This window comes from Corapipo altera, unplaced genomic scaffold (genome assembly GCF_003945725.1).
Source record: "Corapipo altera isolate COAL_440 unplaced genomic scaffold, ASM394572v1 61286, whole genome shotgun sequence".
Classification (NCBI taxonomy): Eukaryota; Metazoa; Chordata; class Aves; order Passeriformes; family Pipridae; genus Corapipo; species Corapipo altera.
Genome location: NW_020884907.1, coordinates 7581550 through 7605623, shown reverse-complemented (window position 1 = coordinate 7605623; position 24074 = coordinate 7581550). Strand labels below are relative to the sequence as shown.

At 39.1% G+C, this 24074-nt stretch overlaps 1 protein-coding gene across 11 annotated transcripts in view; it reads left to right on the top strand.

Moving 5' to 3' along the window:
- Nucleotides 1–24074, top strand: part of ELAVL2 (ELAV like RNA binding protein 2) — a 111577-nt gene that overhangs the window by 52626 nt on the left and 34877 nt on the right. For 4 of the 11 annotated variants that reach the window (XM_027652469.1, XM_027652474.1, XM_027652472.1 and 1 more), the window contains exon 2: nucleotides 18732–18972. In XM_027652469.1, coding sequence (XP_027508270.1) covers nucleotides 18732–18972 — 241 coding nt within the window. Of the gene's footprint in view, nucleotides 1–1194; nucleotides 1205–12375; nucleotides 15000–18731; nucleotides 18973–24074 lie in introns of those variants that run through there. The other 7 variants (XM_027652465.1, XM_027652466.1, XM_027652463.1 and 4 more) reach the window with 5 other exon arrangements.

Here is a 24074-nt window from a genome sequence, read left to right as displayed (position 1 = left end):
TAATAGTAGTTGGGAAGTAATAGTAGTTGGGAAGTAATAGTAGTTGGTTGAGTCTGTTGCTTTTCCTTTTTTTAAATGGTGTAAATTTTACTAAAGTCCTAAGTTAGCAGCCAGTGGTATCTTATAGAATCACAAAATCATTAGGGTTGGAAGGGACCTCTAGAGATGATCTAGTCCAATCCCCCTGCCAGGGCAGGGTCACATAGAGCAGGTGACACAGGAATGTGTCCAGGTGGGTTTTGAATGTCTCCAGAGAAGGAGACTCTATGACCTCCCTGGGCAGCTTGCTCCAGTGCTCTGCCACCCTCAATGTAAAGAATTTCTTTCTCATGTTGAGGTGGAACTTCTTGTGTTTTAGTTTATGGCCACTGTTCTTTGTCCTGCTGCTGGACACCACTGGAAAGAGTTTGGCACCATTCTCTTGCCACATACCTTTGAGATATTTATGTGCATTAATGAGATCCCCTCTGTCTTCTCTAGGCTGAACAGGCCCAGGTCCTGCAGTTTCTGTTAAAAATAGAGGTGGTCCAGACCCCTGGTCATCTTGTTGTGCTCCACTGGATGCTCTCCAGCTGTTGAGACACTTCCGACTAGGCAGGCTGTAAGGGTTGATAACTGATTTTTAAAGAGGTAGATGAAACTTTCAAATATGTAAGGGTTGGAAATCAGAATTCTGTGTATTGGAGGGCGCCCAGCATCCTAGAACTCACCTGATGAAGATTTTGTTGATTTCTCCCTTATGACTTACATTGTATTTATGTGGTTTAACGTTTTATGTCAATTCTGACTTGGAATTTACTTCTCTTCTTGATGCTTCTTGTAAATATTGATAATGCTAAGCTGTTGAAGCTTCAGTTAATTTTTTTAAGCTTTCAGGAACACCTGTTTTTAGTTAGAAAAACTTGATTAACATTCTATTTTGTAGTCTTGTGTTTGGGGGACACAGCTTCATGAGATGGGGTTTGTTTTATGGAGGTGGTAGTAAGAGCATTTGCCTCCATAATCTTTTCCCAAATCTTTGTTCGCAAAGCCCAGCCATGATATTGGACTCCCAGGATCCCATGATTATGTGCAGTTGAATCACTGAATCACAAATACTTGGCTGAAAACCAGAAGGAACAAGCAGTCCCTGAAGCAGATTGCTCCTTGAGGTGAACAGAATCTCCTAGGTCAGCTTACACTGGTGCAGTTTATTCTGGATCAGGTAATCCAGTTGTGGTAGGCTTGCAAAACAATTGATGCCTCTTTCCTCCTCTTTGCTTTTCAAGTGAACTCTCTCTGGAAGCTGAATCACTTATACTACTTAGTGCTTTCTTAGTTCTGTTGAAAGATTCCTGCTGCTGCTTTTCTGTGCCCTGTCTCAATAAATGCAGAAATCCACCTTCAGAATCATACCTCTTTGTAGTGCTTCAGAGAAGATTCCTGCTAATAATGTTAGTCTGTGTAGCTAATCCACTTACTGTAATGGTTTCTGTAGAGAAATATAGCAATCCATATTTTGCATAAGCAAATTAGAATGCAGCAGACTGGTGTGACAGTTGGGAGACTCCACCACTTACTGTTTTTTAAAATATTGGAAATAAGAATAATTTTTGTGGTTTCTTTTTTTCCGCTCTCCCATTTTATATTAGTTTTTGAGTTACTGTTCAAAGACTGTTTCTCATCTGACTCTTTCTTTCTTGGTTTTGGGAACCTGTGGGAGGTGGTAGGGGAAGAAATACTTGCTACTTTTGTGTTGTAAATTGGCTGTGAGGAAGGGCTTCACTGAACAACTGTTTGGTTTGTGGTTTTGGTTTGTTTTTTTTTTTTAATTCCAGATGAATAGAGCATAAAGTGGTTTTGGTACTGTGTGAAAAACTAAAGAGGTAGAGAAATAAGAGCAGTTCTGAGGGAAACAATCTAATTTTAGCCTGTAGTGGTTCAACACATACTGAGATATTTCCAAAATACCTATTAGTGTCTATTCAGCTGGAAGACTGTTTAGAGGCACTGCTGCTGTGTGTTACTATTTGGTGTGTGGTTGATTTACCTCTTTGCCTTGATGTTTACCTGTCTTTTTCTGAAGGGTTATTTAAGGATGCTGACTTAATTGAACGTTTTCTTTGGCTAATGAAGTAGAAAGTTCAATGCTCTCTGTACTGTAGCACAAACGAAAAAAAGTAGCTTATTGTTAAAGTTCCTGGGAGAAAATGCTTTTTGGTCCTTGCTCATTCTGTTTCCCCAGCAGATTTTTGAATCTTTACATGTGTTAAATACTGCTGTGAAACAGGAATACAGCTGTTGAGTTAATTGGTGAAGTTTCTTGTTTTCTCCTTTTACCAGGATTGGATGGGAGACCTTCCATCTTACTGATTTTTCTTTAGACAGTGCTTTTTGGAGCACCTGGTATGAATCAGGCATTGTCAAAGCTGAAGACATTGAGTAGCTTCTGATGCTTCTCCTGTACCACCTCCCTTCCCTCTCCCCCTTCTGACATAGGAGGAAGGTGGTGAAGCTAATGCATTTAACTTAATGTTAATACTTAGATCAAAAAACATAATGAGTAAACCTGTGTATTTTGTGTACTATTCTGTTTGTGACTAGGTAACTTGCAGTCAGATACTTGGGAGACACTGTGGAGACCAGGTGTTCTGTTAGGCTGTAAAAATGCACGTAAAATTTTGGAGGAGGATATGGATGAAGTTCCTGATGTAACCCTGGTATTAAACAATCACTTCCATAAAAACGTATTAGTATATTAAAGGCCAGTTGATGACTTCCAATTGTTAGTAATAAACTCAATCTCAGGACAGAAAAATTCCTTATGGGGAGAACTGACAATATTCCAGAGTCTTAAGCTTGAGTTTAGTAATCTGTCACTGAAACTTAGCATGCATTGGACACATCTATTCAATTTAAATGAAACTTTTACATAGTTCAGTGGGGAAATCCCTAAATGACTTTTTGTGTGTAAGGTAATATGTGGATCTGTTCTTAACCAATATTTAACCAAGTTGCATTAAGACCTGATGTTTTTAGATCACTCATAGTCACCAGTTGTAAAGATGAGCTTGGAGGTCTTGCAGAGGCAGCTCAGGATGCTCAACTGACTTCAGTGTGGCTGATTACAGTCTGTGTACAAGTCCTCTTTGCAAGGACCCGTGAACTCTTGTTCAGTGTTTAAAGCAGGTGAGGAATGCAGACGTTCTCTGCCAGCAGCCAACTGTCTGAACATACATGGTAGCATACCCTGCCTGATACCCTCTTGATAATATTTCCAAAACATTACAATCTGGGGAGGGGACAGTTGTCTGTGGTGGGTTTGCATGCTTAGCTACAGTACAGAGATCATTCAGTAGCCGATGCTGAGTACAGCCAACTGAAGTATGTTGGAAACTTGGAGGGTGTTCAGCCACAGAGCTCTAGTGCTTCTATTATAGTAATAGGCTTTACTTTTTGGTTCATTAGATGCAGCTGCAGTGAATTAGAACCAGGTTAAGTAAACTCAGCTAATCTGCTTTTAATGCTCTAGGTGTTTTTGTCAAAAGTTACAGGCTTGCTTTCTTTTCAGGTCCTTACTACAAAGAATGGGTAGTTATGGGAGTTAAACACACTTTAAAGAGGATAGAGTTTCTGAGTTTGAGCTATGTTAGTTCTAAAAATTATCCCAACTTGCCTTTTCTTTATGCAAAGGATAAAAATCAGCTGAGGAACTGGTAGTTTGGAGACATCCATGTGATTTCTCTAACCTCTGATACTTAACAGTCTAAAAATAGTTGCCATATGGGATGTCTTTATTGTGAGGACAGCCTCTGCTAGTTGAGAACCTTTCTGTGTTTAAGCACTTTCTGTGCCTAAACATTTTTAGCTATTTCTTATCTAAGTGAAGTTGTCATATGGCTTTAAATCAGAGCTGCTGTCATTGTCCACAGATCTAGGAGGAAAGGGAGTTATTTTCTCTGAATTTAATAGGGATGGTTATGACACCATTCTGTCTTGGATCATTTCTCTACTGGGTGTTTTAGATCTCAGTTAAAAACAAATTGGTGTTACACCAGTGAAAAATGCAGCAAATTAAGACTAACACCTGGCTTGTTTGTTTCAGGCCTTTCTGTTACAATTGTTTAACCTTCTAGCAACCTACTGAGCCTTTGTAGGTCCATTGGGTGTTATTCAGAGATGTGCCTGCCAGACCCTACTTCAGTAGTTTTTCTTCCTTCCGTAGGGAATTCAGAAACTGCTAAGAGAAGTAAGAGAATACTTGATACTTGCTTATGCTGAGTCCATCTTCCAGTAAGCTGTTGTATGCAAACTAAATAATTCTTACAGTGTAGTTGCGAGTCCTTTCAAGATGCACAGTAAAGAAAGCAAAGTCAAACTTGTAGTTGGTTATAATTAGTATATGTAATCTCTGGTGTTTTTCTGCTGGGAGATTGTGGTAAGTTTGGAAGATAAGTTACTAATAGTCTACTTTTTGCAAAGGGAAGAATTACTGTATTACAAGTTCTTTTCATAATCAGTCAAATAATGCCATAATCAGTCAAATGATGCTTGATGGCAGGTCCTCAGTGTCAGAATGCTGACATTTCCTGATCTCATCCTCTTTGTCCCTGTCTCTCCCAATGTCATGAACATTAGATATAGTGACTTGTAGGTTTGTGACTTTACCTTTGACTTTAACTTTTTCAGCCTTTCTGTACACTGACTTCTTAAAAGTCTTCTCAACATAAGACTCCAGAGCTTGAGTGTGGGTAAATGAACTTCTGCAGTCACAAGATTCAAACTAGTGTTCTTTTAATATTTTTGCTATAAATTCATAGAGTCATTAAGGTTGGAAAAGACCTCCAGGATCAGCAAGTCCAAATGTGGACCAGACAACCATGTGAACTAAACCATAGCATGAAGTGCCACATCCAGTGATTTCTTGAACACTTCCAGGGATGGTGATTTCACCTCCTTGAGCAACCCATTCCAGTGTATAACAGTACCTTTCAGTAAAGAAATTCCTCTTCATGTCCAACCTGAACCACCTCCCTGGCCCAGCTTAAGGCCATTTCCACTTGTCTGTCACTAGTTGCCTGGAAGAAGAGGCCAACCCCTTCCTGGCTACAATCCTCCTTTCAGGGAGTTGTAGAGAATAATAAGGTTTCCCCTGAGCCACCTTTTGTCCAAGCTAAACAATGCCAGCTCCCTCAGCTGCTCCTCATAGAATTAGTCTCTAGACCCTTCACTAATTCTGTTGCCCTTCTCTGGGCACACTCCAGCACTTCAGTGTCCTTCTTTCAGTAAGGGGCCCAGAACTGGATACAGTACTCGAGATGGGGCTTCACCAGTCCTGAGTACAGGGGGACAAGCACTGCCCTGGCCCTGCTGGACACACCATTTCTGATCCAAGCCAGGATGCCACTGGCTGTTTTGACCACCTGGGCACACTGCTGGCTTATGTTCAGCTGCTGTTCACCAGCACCCCCAGGTCACTTTCTGCTGGGAAGCTCTCCAGCCACTCTTCTCCCAGCCTGTAGCACTGCAGGGGGGTTGTTGTGGCCCAGGGGCAGGACATGGCACTTGACCCTATTGAACCTCATGCTATTGGCCTCAGCCCATTGATCCAACCTGTCCAAATCTGTTTGCAATGCCTTTCTACCCTCCAGCAGATCAACATTCTCACCCAAGTTAGTGTTGTCTGAGAACTTAACTGGGGGCTGCACTTGATCCTCTCATCAGGAGCATTGATAAAGATACTGAACACGACTGGCACCAGTTCTGGGCCCTGTGGAAGCCTCAGTGCTGACGGGCTGTCAGTGGGATGTGGCACTGTACACCACCATCCAGGCCAGGTTTTACCCCAGCAGAGGGTGCACCTGTCCAAACCATGGACTGCTAGCTTCTCTGTGTGGAAATGACAAATTTTGCTGCAGATGCAGCTACTGCTAGGCAGCTTGCCCTGATGTGCTCTGTCTTCCTAGAGTAGAAGAGCTGTAAAGCTACAAGGTCTATGGACTTACGGGTAGTGGCAGTGTCTTGCAGAACTGACCTGTGTGTAACTTTTGACAGTGCATTTTGTAAAGTATTTATACAGTAAGAAAAGCTTAAATTCCTTTTTCCTTACTTGTGCTCTGAGGAAGCATACTTGAACGTATTTTTCTACTACTTTGCCCAAAATCAAAGCAAGAAATAAACTTCTGAAGGTTAAAAGTCAAGCATTGACTGAAAGGTACATTTAGTGTAGAATGGTATAAAATATCTGCAGACTGAAATAAGTAGATGAAAATCTTGTTTGACTTGTTGGTTTAAAAATAACCTAATGACCCTGTGTTCTCTAATGTTGTATCTGTATAATGGGACAATGAAATACAGTTTTGGTCTTTGAGGCAGAGATGGGTCACTGATATCAGGGCTCCAAGCTTTATAGGTGCTGGTCTTTGTTTTAGAAAATGGGTGGAAAGTAGTTACCTACAGTGCAAAAAAGAAAAATCCTGACTTTATGACTGTGAGACAATATAGCACTTCTCCTTTCAAATTTTACCCATTCTGACTATGAGTTCATTTCCAGAAATGGGTGATTCTTATGCTGATGTCTTTATGTTCTTGGTTACACTGATCTTTTAAATACCTACATTTAAAATGTGGGCAGAAAAGTTTAAATTAAAAGCCTATCCATCTGAATAGTGGGAACTAAATACTTTTCTTCCTGATAGACCTTCTTTTAGACCTAGACTGGGCTGACACCAAAGGAAACATACTTTTTCAAACTGATCTGCTTCTATTATAGTTAGAAGAATGTGTTCCAGTGGAATAAGGATGGTACTTTTTCAGCAATGGAATCTATGAAAGTTCAGCTCATACAAACAAAAGCAAACAATGCAAATAGTGTACCTTCTACCTCTTTAACTGTTTTGGCCTTCCTTTAATGGGAATATGTGACATAGGACAGTGAGAAACCATATCTGAGCAAGGGTGAAACTTGCTGCTTTTTTTGGAAGTAATTCATTATAAAACAAGGTAAAAACATCCAGACTTGGAGTCATCTCTCTGTTAGTTTTTATGCTGCAACATTCCTCTGTCTGTTTATTTTTGAGGTATTCCTCAACACTTGAGAGGTCAGCTTTGGGTGCCGTGACAAATAATGTGATTTGACGGGTCTGCTACAAAGGGTGCCAGAGATAAACAAAGACTTAACTTTCTGATCTCAAACTTCTGTGCTGTGTCAAAGTAGATGCCCTTCTGCCATGCTTCAGATTTGGTGCATTTCTGTAGTGAAATGGTAATAAAAATACACAAAAAAAGTTTTTACCATATAGAAAGAAAGGATATCATAAATCAAGTAGCACCAGCACCTGTTAATGTTCTCAAAGTAATTTTTGTACTTCTGTGTGTGGTTTGTTTTTCCAAGCTCTTTTTTGTCCTCTACTAGGTATTACAGGGAGATTTTTGGGGCATTGGTGATTTTGAAGAGTTTCATATGCACTGATAGAGAGCAGAAAAGTGTAAGTTTATTCAGAGCTGTGTGCTGTTGGTGTGACTTTGTCCTTGCTTTCATGCCATCTTAAAACTTCTCACCGACTCTTTTGCAAACAATTCATTTGATTTCCCTTTGATATTAAAGCTTGAAGATGTACTCAGGAGAACAAAATAAATTGGCAGACATATGACTGAAAGTATTTGGGAGCTGTGCTACAGTGATGTACTTTTGTGACTTCTCTTTCTCTAGCAATTGAATTAGGCTTATAATTAATTTTACTGTGATCTAGGGTATTACTTCAGTTTTTTGATGCAATGATAAATCTTGTAACACAATGAAATCATCTTTTCAAAACCAATTTGAAAGAAAATTGCCTCATCTAGAATTTATTGTTAAAATTTTAGATTTCAGTAATACATATATACGATGTTAAGACATAGCAATATCTATTGCATAGAAGTTGAAGTTTTAATAGGTTTGGGTATAATACCTAGCATAGGATAATGCATGAAATAATAACACATGAGAGTAAAAGTAAAACGTGGAGTGGACTATGTAAGAAACAAGGGTATATTAAGTCAGTTGAAAAAACTAGAAGTGAGAGACAAACTAGATGTGACTTTCCATTAAGAAAAAAATAGAAGAGGTAGAACATATGGAAACCAAATGGTCCCAGAAACTTCATATTTATGGACAGAATGATAGAAAACTGACTAACAGTATTAATGATGATGTATTAAATTCCTGAAAGTTTTAACAAAGGGTTCTGGCATCTTGGCTGCTGTGTTTCTCTGTCCTTGAATTCATATTTGTGCCAATATTCCCATCCCCAGAGGTCAGAAGCCTTAAGACTTCGACAAGATTTTAGTGCTAACCGAAAGCAAGAGCAAAATTTTGAAGTAGGAAAACTTTAAAGTATTGATTGCTCTACATTTTCAGTTGTATTGTAGAAATAAAGATTTCTGCACATAAGTCAGCCCAGCATATGGATCTGTCATGTTATATCTGTGTTGCATTATTCATTATCCGTGGTATATCAGGATAAAGAAATAGAAGTTTTCTTTGTCTGCTGTGGGAAGCCTTTGCAGTGCTTTCACGGAACCACAGTGACTTCTACTCCAGATGAGGCAGGAAGGGAGAAGTCATGACTACCTTTAAGCTTGTTGGTTTTTCTAAAAGATGTGATTATTAACTTCAGACCATTAAGAATGCTTCTTAGAGACTGAATAGTCAGTCTTTATTTGTAATAGATTTACAGAGTAAATTGGCCTTGGCCATATTTTTTTTTTTAATTAGTTCACTGTGAGTCGTTAACAAGAATGGTTTGTAGATATCTTCACTCTTTATGGTTGATCTTAAATCTTTTTTAAAGAAGTGATTAAAATGGAAGCCTTGCAACTGTAAGTGAAGTCTGAGCTTCTCTTGACTGAAGAGGGCAGAATATACAGACTGGAAGTGTTTTGGTTTGAACAGTGTTCTTTCTGTTCTTCCAACACTTCATGCCCACCTGTGGGAAAAAAAAAAGGCATCTCAAGTGAGTTGTTGCCACGAATTCCTGTTTTTTGCCTTACATGCTACTTTGAGACCTTTCACTGAAGAGTGAAAGCAAGTATTCAGTATTTAAATAGTGTTTAACCTCTGCAAGATATGATCTTAAACCATGGAAGCAATTTTGGACATCATATTGAAGGCTGTTGAGGTAGCTTTTTTTGCTGTCATATCTCCTGTAATGCTGAATACATGACAAACCCCAGTACCTCTTGCCCTGTGTTGCTAGTTGAACTCTTCTCTTAATGAAGGTCTCTTCTTCCTGTCTGGTGGTAAAAGGTCAGATTTTGAAAATGCCACTGGGGCAGAAGGATGTAATTGCAGTGTGAAAGGGGGAAAAGTTGTACACAGCCCAGCTGGAATAGAGGTAAATGCTGAAAAATTGAAGTAGACATCCTAGCCAGTTCAAGCAGATGTTGAGTTTGAAACCCTTCAACCTATCAGGATGCTGTATTTGAAGAGTCATCAAGTTGTCTGCTTTCACTCCATTGAACCTGTTCTGTTAGTAGGCTCAAGACATCTGCAGGTGTACAAGGCTGAAGGGAAATGTTTGCAATAAGATGCTGTTGTTACCTCTTGAAGAGTATATATGCATTTTGACAGAATTGCATTTCCTTGGAGAGTACTTGACTAGAAGGCTTAGAGCTAACAAAGGAGACTGGGATAGCAAATAAGAGCAAAAAATGTAGTTTGCAAGATTTTGTAACTAGTTGGGTACAGTTGAAAAGTCTTTTCTCTTAAAAACCAGTTTTATTTAGAGTATTAAGTCTAGAATTGTTCACTGGTTGCTTATTTGAGGCCTGAACAACTGTTTGTGTGATCTGGTGATAGTTTTGGTGGAACTCTTGCTGAATGCCAATATTGACTGTGTTCAAACAGGCACTTGACACTGACATAACACTTAATTAAATTTCAAATATAACAAAAGTAATAATTTTCTTTCAACTGGCTTTGAACTTTTTTATATGAAAGAGAGCAATGAAGAGAGAGTATAACTTCATGCTAATTAATAGTGCATGTTGATACTATCTTGCTCAGGGAATAAGTTATCTTGGTAGAAATGGTTGGTTGTCTAAATCGACCTGAATAACTAGGAACATAAAAATGGTTATGGTTCATTGGAGTCTCACTTGAACTTTTCACTTAGTGGGCTGTTTCTTTTCTTTACAGAAGACTTAGAGTTCTTTCTATTATGGTTTCTAAGATAACTTAAATTACCCTGTATGTTTCTCTCCTTTTACCCCAGCTGATGCAGTAATCAGTAATTGCAGTCAGAAGAGTTCCTGTGTGGTCTCTAGACTATTCCATTGTCAATCGATGTCCTTGCCTTGTTGTACATGCATTATTTTTTCAGAACTGCTTGCAAATATTTGTTGGCTTTATTCCTGATAGTAGTTTCAGTGGGGCATTGTTTAGAGCAGTATTAGAATACTCTTAAGTATTTTGCAGGAATGTTAAGAGTTTCCAAAAGCATTTCATACCGAGTGGAGACTTTTAATCTGTGTATGTGTTTTCAGTGTTCCCTATATATCTTTTTTCTTTCTGTCCTTTTAATGTCCTTTCATGCCTATACTAATGGCTGTTTCTTGCTCAGCTGTCTGCAGTTGTTCACTTGTCTTCTCATTGCCTGGAATGCACAAATCTGCCTTACTACCTCTTTGTCCTTGCTTAGAATTTCTTCAGAATAACTTTTGCAGCACCAGTCACAAGGATGAATTGCAATCCTTTTTCCCTACATCCTGTATGATTTTTTTTCATATCCATCTTCATTCTTAACTCACTGTGACTTTGAGGCCAAGGTATGGAAGTATTAGGTGGTCTTACTTGTTTAGTGATTCATTCAAGAATCAACGTGAAAAGTTTCTCCTTCTAACCTCCTACTTTTGAGAGCATAATTGCTTTTTACTGTTGGGTAGAGCTCCTGCTTTCTGGTCTTACTTGCCTGTGTTTACGCCAGTAACTTTAAGTTAATTGAAAATTTTGAGACCACCTTATTATTAGAGGAATTCTTAGTTTTCTGTGAGGCTTTTTGGTCTTTGATGTGTATTTTATCAGAGTTGTTCCATATAAATTTGCATAAATCAAGAGATACTCTTTTCGTTGGTTCTCTTGAACTGCATGAGTTTTCTCCTCGAGCAATACCCTGATCTAGTTTGTGCTGCAGATTTTTACATAGTGCAACGAAGGGAACAACAAATGAATGGACAAGCAAGTGGGGAGGGCTGAAAATGGAGAAATGCTGGTTTATACTATTAAAGAAAAAGTGAAAATACAGATGAAGTAGTAAATATTGTTTTAGCCTATTTGTGCAGACTCACCAAGTTGTGCTGTTAATGTGTGGATAGTAGAGTAACCATCAAACTTTCCTTGACAGCTGTCTTTCCTGCAGGGAAACTGAAAGAATGAAGTGTTTTGTTCTGACAGGCAAGGTTCTGGACTGAAGAGATGCCCTCTGGCCTATATGTCCCTTTAACCATAAAGAAGTGTGGGCTATTCTGGTAACCTGTGTAATGGCTTTTGCATATGCTAAATTGAACAGCTGCTGTTATCCCTTATTGGTTTTTTGAGCAAGCAAAAAACCAATTTTTCCTTTTTTGAGTATGCATGAATTAATGCAGTGCTTTCATGCATTTCATGAATGATCAAATAATGAAGTTTTGGGGTTTTTTTAAGGTGTTTGGGGTGGGAAGGGGGGGAAGTTTTATGCTTGAGCCAGTTGTGTAAGGACACTGGCATGATTAAAAGCACTATCCCACCTCCACTGGGTCTGCTTCCTGCTGGCCTTCTCTCTTCACCCAGCTTTATAGCCTTTGGTGCTGGGTGCTCACCCCCTCTGTCCTACACGGATCAGAGGTTTTGCCACCGCACACCCAAACCCTTCTCATCCCCCTTGGACAAGGGGTGCAAACCCGGACCTGTTGCTTTTGCAAATGGCCCATTGTTTTGAATCATTAAACATTAACATTTCAGCCTCTCACAGAAGTATACAGCTTAATGAGGGCAGGCATCTGTGCAGTGATTTTTTTTTTTTCTTTTTTGGTGTGGTATCTATAATAAAAATAGAAATAAATTCTGTATATGAAACCTCTGTGAAATCGCTTTTTGCCCCCTCAGTGGCAGGGATGCACGGGTGTGAATCAAACCAGTGGTAGGAAGATTTTGGCCAGAAGTGTAAGGCACTAAAGGTTTCTCCCTAGCATATATATATGTGTGTGTGTGGTGTGCATATATATATATATATATATATAAAAAATATACAGGTGAGGTAGTGACAGTGGTTGAAGGCTTATCTGTTTTGTCACCTCCTTGGTTCTGTCACAACACTGCCAGGATCCAGCCTCAACCTGCATTTTCAGCTAAGCATGAACAATTCAGTATGTTACACTACGAAATACATGTGTTGCAGGGAAAACTAATAGCCCACTGTGACTACTGTTTTCCCCATCTTCATCTTGCTACCTCTGCTTTGTTTTCTAAAGCTCTCATATAAAAATCTACTGTTACAATTGGAACTGTTCTATGGCAACCAGAACTAATTGCATAAATCATATGGCTTTTGAACTCCTGATGTCTTTGCTCTTGAAAAACAAAAAAGCCTACTTGCTTTTTTTTTTACCTTACTCATGACTGCAGCTAATTAGAAACTGGGATTCAGTTAATGCTATAAATAATGTTTAAGAGTGTTTGGGTTTAAAATCTTAACTGTGCCTGGTGAACTAAAAGTAAGTTTGAGAAATAGATGGCTCCTATGCATTGCATGTTAACAAAAGAAACCAGTCCATTTGCTGAACTGAACAACTTTGTCTCTAGCTCTGTTTCCTTTCATTATTGTAAAGAATGAGCAGATTTACTTGGTCAGCTTAACTTTGTTGTTCTCCTCTTAATTCGAATGCATTTTAAGACAAGTTACGTTTCCTCAGTAGGCATAGAACCTTGTTTACTGAACTTAATGGTTTCCTAGGTTTTGGATGGAGTAACTGCTGAGCTAGTTTAATAACCTGAAGGTGTAATACTGTCTCTGAGGTTAATAGTCAAAAACTGAATTAGGTTTTTTAATGGTACTAAAGTTTCTTCAGTAGTTCAGTATTTTAAAACTTATGTTGAAAATTACTCACAGCTCAAATTCTTTGGTGATGTGCCATTTTAGTACATTGTTTAGGCTGAAAACTGCTAGATGTAAAGAGCAGTCTGCAGTTTTGAAAATAACAAAAATGGTCAAAGAATTGCTAGAACAAAATACAGTTTGGAGACACAGTGGTGTGGTAGTTAGAAAATTGACTTGCACATTGATGCAACTACCTTATAGAATTTTTCAGTAAAGACAGATGTGTTACACAAACTGGAATTGCCTCAAATGAGAGGTACTCTTCGTTTTTTGAGAAGTGCTGCAGTGATCCAGAGAATAGTGAAGTCTGTAGTGAGTACACAAAGGCTGTACATACAAGTGAGCTGTCCTATTGAAGTTTTCCATCTATATAGCCTGTGGTTCATGGGAAGCAAATAATCTATGGGATTACACTGCTTTGAGAGCCACAGAGATCCAAATATGTCATTTTACACACATCAGTACAATCCCTGTAGGACAGAGAATTTTGGAAAGTGCTACTTTATTGCACTCTCCTTAATAAAGCTTGTCTGGACTTTAAGGAAGTTGGTTGAGACTCTTAGGTTTTCTTCATGTAATAAGCAGTTCATCAAAAGTACTTGGCTGTAAACAAGAGTGCTTCAGCAGTGCAGTTGTTACTCTTGATATTGGGTTGACACCAGAGAGAATGGCATGCAAGCTTGCAGTTGATACCAAAGAGTCAGTATTTTGCATAAAGAGACGACTGATGGTCTTTACTAACCTAAGTTAGAAATAAAGGCCAGATATGAAGTCAGCTAACCATATGGACTTAGTAGTAAACTGAAATGAAAAGTAACTTCCACCATTTTAAAACAGAAACAGAGAAAGTTTTGAAGTGTATCTTTATAAACCCTAGATGCACCAGCCTTCTGAAACCTAAGTATTTTCTAATCAAGTTTAGACTTGCCCTATCTGCTAACCAAGGACAAGACAGTAGTCTCAAACTGTGGCAAGAATCAGGAGTCTTCCTATTTGTGCCTGTTGTTCCTACTGTGGTTATATTTCACATCTGGACTACTTGTAATCATCTGCAGATGGCTTATTAGCTTTTGTGGTATCCTCCTAGCACTGTTCAATGTAAATCCAACTGGATTTGCAGCAATATTTTAGTTAAAACAGAGAATGTTCTTGGGGACAAAGATACCATTACGAAAAACACTTGCATGTTTTGCTCCAGTTATTCACTTGAGAAGTCCTTGAGTCTACTGCCAATTGTATGTCCAGTGGTACTTTTAAACAGCTATTGCAAGGAAACAGTGAATATCATCTGTGCAAGATTCTAATTTACTTAATTTTTAAAACCTGGAATTTTAAGAACAGATTGTATTCTATCAAAGTAGTTTGGTGTAGTTTTTTTCTGTGGGCTGGGAAAGACTTGCATGTAAGGGGAGCTGTCTTTCAGTGGTGCATGGTCATCTTATGTACTGATGGAAAATCAACTCACTGTGGTTTCTTTCTTTACTCTTTAGTCTTGAAGATTTAAAATTTCCTTTGTGATATAGTTTATTTTAGGCATGCTGTGGTTCTGGAGGTAGTTTACAGGGTAGACACAGGGGTAACCAGACTGCATTATCTTTTAAATCTTCTTAAAAATAAGCATCTTATTTCATGTAAGAAAAATAATTTTAGAACTGAATTTGGAAAGATTAGATTGGAATTGCCTCAAATCCAGTTAAGCCACACTGCATGGACGTGCTGGGAATATAAATGCAATTACTGTAAATTTGTACAAACTGATTTGTTGCATTATCTTGCTAATCTAACATACGGTACTTTTTGTGTCCATATTGCAGACAGCAACTCCAAACTAACATGGCAGTCAGACTGTGTGATGTGGCTTCTCTGCTTAGAAGTGGTTCGTGGGCAGCAGAGCCTTGGACTGGGGTCTGTGGGACTTTTTTTAAATTCCGTAGGCTACTTTTTTTACATGTTAATAGTGCTGAGGCCATACCAAAGTCTTTTAATCTTCCATTTGGAATTCTAACTTATATGTTCCATTATAGGCTGTAGGTTGTGTTCTTATTCTGTGATAGCCTAGAGCACACTGACATACCAAGACAACCTTTTTCTATAATATGGTGATCTCGTGTAGACATTACACTGCAGTGGTTTGCCTGCTTTCTAATGTCAATTAGATTTTAGTGCTAATTCAAAATACCCGGTGGATAATTGAAGAGGAGTATTGTACTCAAATGGTTTTGGTATGGTCTGAATACTAAGTTGCAGTAACTTTGAAAACCTGTATACTTTGTGTTTATGATTACTATCTTAAAAGTATATTTACCAGTCTTATTCTAAGAAATTGTTCGAAAACTGTAAATTTATCTCAAACTATTTTTCTAAGTCAAAAATATTTAGTGCTTTGTCTTTTATGAACAGTTCTATTCAACCTATTAATGGGATATGCATTATTTGTAAAACATATTAGTATCACTTTATACAGAGCAGATGGTTCTATAGCTGAGAAATGCTGTAATTTTCAGCACACACAGGCTACTGCAGCTGTTCACTTGAGTGCTGGCTTAGGATCCTGTTCTTGCCACCTGAACATGAAAATAAATGTGCAATTAAGTGAGGGTTGTTTGTTGTTCTTGCTAAATCCTACTAATTTTGATCAGCGAACACTTCAAATTTGAGAGTAAAAGACAAAAAGGGGAAAATAGCAATCCTAGAGAGCCTCAGTTGCAGCACAGCATTTGTGACTACTAGCTCTACCAGATATGTTAGTCTTTTGAAAAGTAATTTATCTTAATTGTGATCATCTACTTTATCATCTTTCCAGTGGACTTGTTTCATCAGTGCCAGGAGCAGGTTATCCCTTGGAGTTTGTCACAAGAGAAGAAAACGTTCCAGTTGCAGCTCTTCAGGGAAACTAGATCACGCTTTTTTAATAAATGTTCTTAGCAGATGCATCCCTTTTTTGCATTGTGCTGAAGTAACCTCTTGTAAAATACTTCTGTATGCAGAACATAGAAATGTGTTCCTGGTAATGTCTGAAATGTACTTTTAGAAACTCAACTTTTACCCCCTCTCATATTTTTAGGAAGTTGAATTATGCACTCCCTGAGCATAATTGACCTAATCAGCTCTTCAGGTATGCATTGACTGCATATTGTGCTTTAAACCTGACTGTTAGTGCAGAACCTTCAGAGGTCCTGATGCTACACTGTGATTTTACAGGAGGCTTTTCTGTGAGAACTCTTCCCTGCACTTAATTATGAGGTTGGATTTCAGTGATTGATGGATTTCTTTAGTAAAGTTCTTGCTAAGTCTTGCTTCTGTATTGAAATGTGTGTCACTGGAGAATTAACTTAGTAATTTTCTCTTGAATGTTGTCCCTGAATAGTTGGTCTCAAAGAGGGTAGGCTGCCCAAATCTTGGATATTAGGCTGCCTTTAAAAATCCACTGTATTTACCAACTGTTACCGTTCAGTCACTGACTGAGATGTCGGAGAGCCTTTTGTATATGTGGCAACTGGTGACAAATACTTGTGTACAAGTACAGTCCTCCAAATTACTTCTGCTGCATCTTGCAATCATACAGTCAGTTAATTTGGGGTGAGACACAGAATCATAGAATGGTGTGAGTTGAAAGGTACTCTAAAGATCATCTAACTCTAATGCACTTTGCCATGAGCAGAGACACCAGGTTGGTCGAAGCCCCATCCAGCCTGACTGTAAACATTTGCAGGGATGGGGCATCCACAACCTCTCTGGGCAGCCTGTGCCAGTGCCTCACCACTGTCATAGTAAAGAATTTCTCCCTAATATCTAGTCTAAACCTACTCTGTTACAGTTTGAAGCCACTTCCCCTTGTCCTGTCACTACAGGACCTTGTAAAAGTCCCTCTCCATGTTTCTTGCAGACTCCCTTTAGGTACTGGAAGGCCACAGTAAGGTCACCTGGAAGCCTTCTCTTCTCCGGGCTGAACAGCCCCCATTCTCTCGGCCTTTACTTGTAGAAGAGGTGCTCCGTCCCTCTGATCACCTTGGTGGCCTCCTCTGGACTTGCTCCAACAAGTCCATGTCCTTCCTGTGCTGTTGACTGAGGACCTCAGAGCTACATTCAGCAGTCAAAGTGGGGTCTCACCAGAGTGGAGTAGAAGAGCAGAATCCCCTCACTTGACCTGCTGGCCATGATTCTTTTGATGGAACCAAGAACACACTTCCTGAGCTGCAAGTGCACATTGTTGGATCATATCCAGCCTTATCCACCAGCACCCCCAAGTCCTTCTTGGCAGGGCTGCTTTTGGTCTGTTTATTCCCCAGCCTCTATTGATACTCGGAGTTGCCCTGACTCCACTGCAGCACCTTGCACTTGACCTTGCTGAACCTGATATTACCATGGGCCCAGTTTTCCAACTTGACCATGTCCATCCGGATGACATCCCATCCTTCAAGTGTGGCAGCTGCACCACTTAGCTTGATGTCATCTGCAAGCTTGATGAGGGTGCCTTTGGTCACTTTGTCTGTGTTACTGGTGAAGACATTGAATGAGACTGGTTCCAGTATGGACCCCTGAAGGACACCACTTGTCACTGATGTCCATCGAGACTGAGCCATTTACCAGTATCCTCTGGATGCAACTATCCAACCACTTTCTTCTCCATCTAACAGTCCACCCATCAGTTATCTCCACTTTAGAGATCAGGATGTTGTGGGGTGCAAAGCCTGTGTCAAAGGCTTTACAGAAGTCCATATAGATGATGGACATTTGTAGCCCTTCCCTTGTCCACTGATGCAGTGACTACATCATAAAAGGCCTCTTGGTTGGTCAGGCAGGACTTGTGCTTGGTGAAACTGTGCTGACCGTCTCCAGTTACTTCCTCATTCTCCTATGTCTTAGCATAGCTTCTGGTTCTGTGTTCTTCCAAGGCATAGAGCAGTTCTTGGAGTGGTCATCACTCCCTTATTCTGATGCCTAAAAGATTCAAATTTGCATGTTTTCAGAGTTCAAGGGAGGGAAGAACTGAGAACCAGGAATTGTCAGTTTAGTCAAATAGAAGCGTTTAGAAACTTAATTCCAACCTGTGGTGACAGAAGCTTGATGTAGATGTTGACAAGGGAAGAGTATGTTTTTCATTCCAGCACATTTATGTATCCTCTAAGTATCTCTTTAAAGTACTAATCTTGATTTCTGTTATTGCTTATGAGACTTATACTCAGGATACAGTTAATACCCACCTTTCTGAAAATAGTCAGATACTACCACCTTAAAAACTGCATTTCATGTTGTTTCAGTAACCAGTTGTAAGTTTATAGAAATGATTACCCTTGCAACAGGCCAATTCTGCTTGGTAACTTCTATAATAGAAAGGCTGTAATGCCCTTAAATACAGGGAGTGGCAGAGGATGGAAACTTAAGCTTTGAGTGTTGATGTCACTGAGTGAGCTTCTAGAAGATACACTTCATTTGCCGGCAAGTTTTTAAAGTATTACCTTGACTAACACTTAACATCCTTCTGTATTGGTGGGGAGGGTTTTTTGTGTGTATAGGCATTATATGGCCTTGGCAGTACCGTTTCTGCATAGTGATAGGTCTTATATTGCTGTCTAGACTCTCCTACTGTATAGTAAGGTAGGAGGTTTGATGCTTCCTGTTTTCTGTGTTTTTCAGCAGGTAATTGCTGCCATGGAAACACAGCTGTCTAACGGACCAACTTGTAATAACACAGCCCATGGTTCAACCACCATAAACAATTGCTCATCACCAGTTGATTCTGGGAACACAGAAGACAGCAAGACCAATTTAATAGTCAACTACCTTCCACAAAACATGACACAAGAGGAACTGAAGAGCCTGTTTGGCAGCATTGGGGAGATAGAATCCTGCAAGCTTGTCAGGGACAAAATAACAGGTATGTTGGTTTTGGAGTTTTCAGAATCTTTTCATTTTTCCAGGCAGTGAACTGTCAAATGGTGTTTTACAATTCTCTTAAGTCATGGAATAAAGGCAGAAGAAACCAATGCTGATATTGCTAGTCAGAAGGACTTAAGATTAATTTTTTAATCATATGCACCAAAATTAAGAGGATGTATTTGCATTTCATACAGGTTTATGTAAGTGCTATAAATGCTAACAGGACACTTGAAGCTGAGCTTTTGAGCCTTTGGAAAGATGACTCAGATGTGGAAAAGCAGATTTTTATCCAAGGTTTCCTTGAGTTTTAATTCAACTTCATTGGAGATAGATTTTAGCCCTAGTTGATGCAAAGCTTCCTTTTTCAGGGATGCAGGTAATGAAACTTGTACCTTGGAGAAAGGGCAGATTACATCAGTTGGTAGGTAAAGCTGATTTTGCATTGCAGCACTTCAACAAATTCTTTAGAATGTGCAGTTGAATCAATATATGCTCTTTGACTTCCTTCTAATTGAATTGTCTCTGACTTCTGTGCTGTTGGATGAAGGTGGCTTTGCCTCCCCTTCGGCTCTCTATGACCAACGCTTCTTATTACTGATTTGTTCCTAACATGTCAGGTAGTGGAATGGGTAAATCTGTAAAATATCCTGCTTCAGCGTGGTAGTCTGGGATACTGAAATCGCTGCTTTTTAGTCCTTCTGGGTTGACAAAGCCTCAAACCAATCTCTGCTCTTCAGTGTGAAGAATACTGAATGTTTTAGGGAATGCCAAAGAAACTAGGCTGGGCTGATGCTACAACCTTCTGTCTTCAGGTGGGGGCTGGTTGATGCAGAAAACAAACCTATTTTCTTTATAGGTCATGACTTCAGTGCTTTTAAGCAAAAGGTCCTTTACTTTTTTCCTGACCTTTTGTTCTGGGAATGGAAGGTTGTAACAGATACTTCATCAACTGATGGGATGGCTGTTCAAAGTGTTTGTCTCTGTCTTGCAGATCTCAGTTCACATATTTAGCATTCCTTATTAAACTTGCTTAGAATGACATGCTTCTCCCGATTAAGAGGCTGTTGCAGGCCCAAAGAACTGAGTCTCAAGGTCTTAATGATCAATGGCCAAATTACCCTGTCTTTATATTATGGTTTTGATGTTTTGTATGCTAGAAGTGCACATTGCTGGTGCATAATTTCAAAGGAGTCCTTATCTGGGAATAAAGCAAGACTTAATTGTAGACCTCTTGTTTTAAGGCGGGATATTTTCTGTATAGCATGAAATGATATAAGAAAGATCCTGAATTCACAGGAAAACTTTGTGGAAATGACATTCTCAGTAGCTGAGAACTCCAGAATTGGAACTATTGGAAATAGAGCTGGTTTTATTACTTTATCAGAAAGCAGCTCCTCATCTTTGAGCCATACTTTCAGCTACCAGGAAAATACTGCATCAGTCTTGTTCCAAAAGGCTTTAATATTATAAGTGAGATTAAGAAATGTGGTGTCTTGCCTTATAACTGCATTGGGAGCAGTACTTCTGATTTAAGTAGCCTGGAGCAAGATTACCTTTTATTTGTGGCTGCTGAGGAGAAAACTCTATAGCTTCACTCCTGTTCTTACTCATTTTCAGGTTTTTTACAGAGTTCTTGAAAAGCAAATTTTTTTTTCTTCTAAATTCAGAACAGGGGTTGTAACCAGGTTTCTGTGAAGAAAAAGATTTGGCATGAATTTCAGAATTTTATTGGTTTCATTCCTATGTTAAAGCAGAAGTTTTTTTCCTCCTTAAATGAACTGCCATGAGAACTAGATACTTTTTGAGTACCTTTAAATGATGAGAAATTTAGGGGCGCATAGAATTTGATATACATTTTTATGCTGGCAGCATCACCAAGGTCTGGTATGGCTTGTCTCCACCACTCCAGGCCTACTAGTGTGCAGACAGAGTGGAGTTTGCTGGTGGCAGCACACAGCAGCGAGTCCAGTCTTGGCCTTGGTGTAGACCATCCTGCAAGCTTGTTTTTGGAGACTGTTTCACTTTCTGAGGACTGTCACTGGTGAGCAGGGCCAACAATAGGGAAGAAGAAAGCACAACCCACTGATCACTGGGGCAGAGATCAACTTGGTTACCCAAAAGGGCATCTGGTGGGACCATATGGAGCTGTGGTCTCTGCAGCTATGCCCAGTTAGCAGCCACAGTCCTGTCCTGAGAGTCAGTTACTCCTGCTGTGGTTAACTGGATCACCAATTCTATGGGGTGAAATTTAGAGGAGTCAAGGCCAGTTACTGTCATATCATTAGAGCATCCTGTGAATTTGAACCAAACTTTTTCCCACCCTATTATTGAATACTCACTCTGTGGTTACATCTGCAACACTGGAGTGCATTTAAGACTGCATTATCATAGAATCACAGAATGTTTTGGGTTGGAAGGGACCTTAATGAGCATCTGATTGCATCCCCCTGCCATGGGTAGGGGCACTAGAGGTGGAAGTGCCCCAGTTACTTAAAGCTGTCTGTGTGCTTGAGGATTGAGTTGAGCTTGAAGCCCTTCCTGCGTCTGGAAAACCTAGTTGAGGCAAAGAAGGCACCTTGGAGTTCGTTTACTAATTTCATGTGAGCAGTCTTAAGTCCTGTTTATAAAAGGCAATTCAAGTAGTTTCAGTAATGCTTTTTCCATGGAGTACAATTTGTTAGAACATCTTAGTTGTGTCAACCAATGGTTATAGTTCCTTTCAGTGTACTGCCAACATAAAGTTTGTATCCCTTATTGATTTTTTAGCTAAGGGTTTACTTGTGAAGGGGGTAGGGGAGAAAAAGCTGACCTCAGAAGGTTCCTTCTGGTCATCTGGAAGCATGCACCTCATGGGCACAACTTACTGTTGGGGCAACACTAGCAGTTGAGGTGGAGTTTACTTTCTCTATTAAAAGAAAAACACTGAAAGTGCTATCATTAAGAATTACAATAGCTGAAGGTAAATGAAACACTGATATTAATGAAGATTTTAAAGGGTGCTGAACAAGAGTCTCTTCACTTGATAATCCCGCTGGCAACATAAATGATAAGTGGGTCATGAATGTCACTTACCTTCACTTGCTAACCAGAGAAACTGTTTGGAATGAATCATTGTGCCTAGATATTTTAGATATATTAATCCTTACGTGCTTTTGACTAATGTAGGTGTATGTAAATACAAATTACAAAACTCCCAAATGAACTAATTATAGTTGTACAATAGGTGGGAGACCCTGGTCTCAACAAAGCATCATAACTGAATTCTAATCAGCGACTCTAGATAGCTATTAAATTCAGTTTAAATGCTTCTTCATATTTAAAGGCAGCAGAGACAACAGTTATCATATAATGATAAGATTTTACATAATCTAATGTTAAGCATGCATGTATAATTATAAAAAATAAGCTAAGAAGACTCTAAAATTAGTTAGGGAAGAGGGTAAAGTGAGTTGAAATTCAGTTACCTGAACTACCCTTGTGCAAGCACCTGAAAGCACAAGCTTTCCATTAATATGAGACAGATGGATTTAGTAGCTTTTGACAAAATACGAGACAGTAATAATTACCACTTAATAGTTACCTTTGTATGACAAACTGCATTTTGTAGGCCTTCTTTTCTGAAACGTGAATATAGATAAAAATGTGATGAATGTGGTATCCTTATAAAAGAACATGGGGTTTGTTTGTTGGTTTTTTTTTTAGCTCCCACTGCCTTTAGTGCATGTTCAGTTGTACATGTGGAAGGTAAATGCATAATTTTCACATTGTGGAATGATCTCCATGTTTTCAGGTATTTGCTTCTTTGTCATTCACCCAGTAGTGTTTGTGGAGTTGTTAGCTAAACTGAAACTTGTGGAATTCAGACTCTAATTTCAGAAAGCAGCTGGTGACTTAAATTTGGGGAAGTGTCTTAGCTTTCTTGGCTTAGAACAGAACTCCTGTACTGTTCTCAAAATAATCATATGCTCATGAAATTCATAGCTTATTTGATCTAAAAGAGAACCTTTTTATTAATAGGTTTGGTTTTCTTTTCTCTTTGACTGTATTTGAACTAGTAATAATGCTTATATGTGTATTTCACTTGCAGTTCAGCATGCTGGCTCATTCTATCTAGAAAATGAGACAGGGTGTATTTAGAGACCTAGCCAAGAACAGTGTAGCACATCTGTAGACTTGTGTGGTCGTGAAGCTGTGGTACTAGACTGTGCCATTTAGCACGAGGAGACAGGTACTCCACACCTGAAGGCTTCTTTTTGTATCACTTCTTGCTGCCAAAATTTCAACCATCTCTGACTGAAGATGGAGTAAATCTACTTCAGGACATTGTTGTTGATCACCATTACGTGGGCATTTCTTTCAAACTTGATCCAGCTGCCTTACTGTGAAGCTTACATGTTGGTTGAAAGCCTGATCCTCTTACACATCTTTTCCCAAAATATATGTGCTCCTGCTTGGACTGTGACTGGCAACTATCTGTCATGTGGTAGGGTTTCTTTATGGTCAACATTACAGCCTCACAGAGTACAATTCTTGAGATCTTACTATGTGACCCTTAAAAAATTTCATAGACTTTTACAGTCTAGGGTATTGTATTCTAGTCTCCGGGACAGTTGTGTAGAGGAAGGCTCATGCTTCTGTGCCCTGTCCTGTCAGCTTTAGTCCTATGGAAACAGGTGTACCTTATTTAATTTTGCAGATTTCTTCTTGCCCTCTGAAAATTATTTTCCAGATCCTTTGAAGTGTTATTTCATACCTGTTCTGCGTATAACGCAGATATAAAATGCAACACACAAGTGAACAGGTGTCTAGAACTGTAGTTTAAAAAACTACCTGGAAGTTGAGTACTTCCAGAAGATTGTACTTATGTTTGCAACTGAAGTTTGTATGGAGAGCTTCAGTTGTTAACATGGAAATTCTCTTGCATATTCTGTTTTCATTGAAGTAGTGTGGTAGTAAATGCAAAGGATTCTGGGTTGGTCACAAAAATAGAAAAAAAATATATGGAGTTGGATATGATGTCATCAAAGCATGCTTATGTTGTTCACCATGGTAACATTGGTCATAATTTAGTGTATGCCATGTATATATATGTAGTCAGTG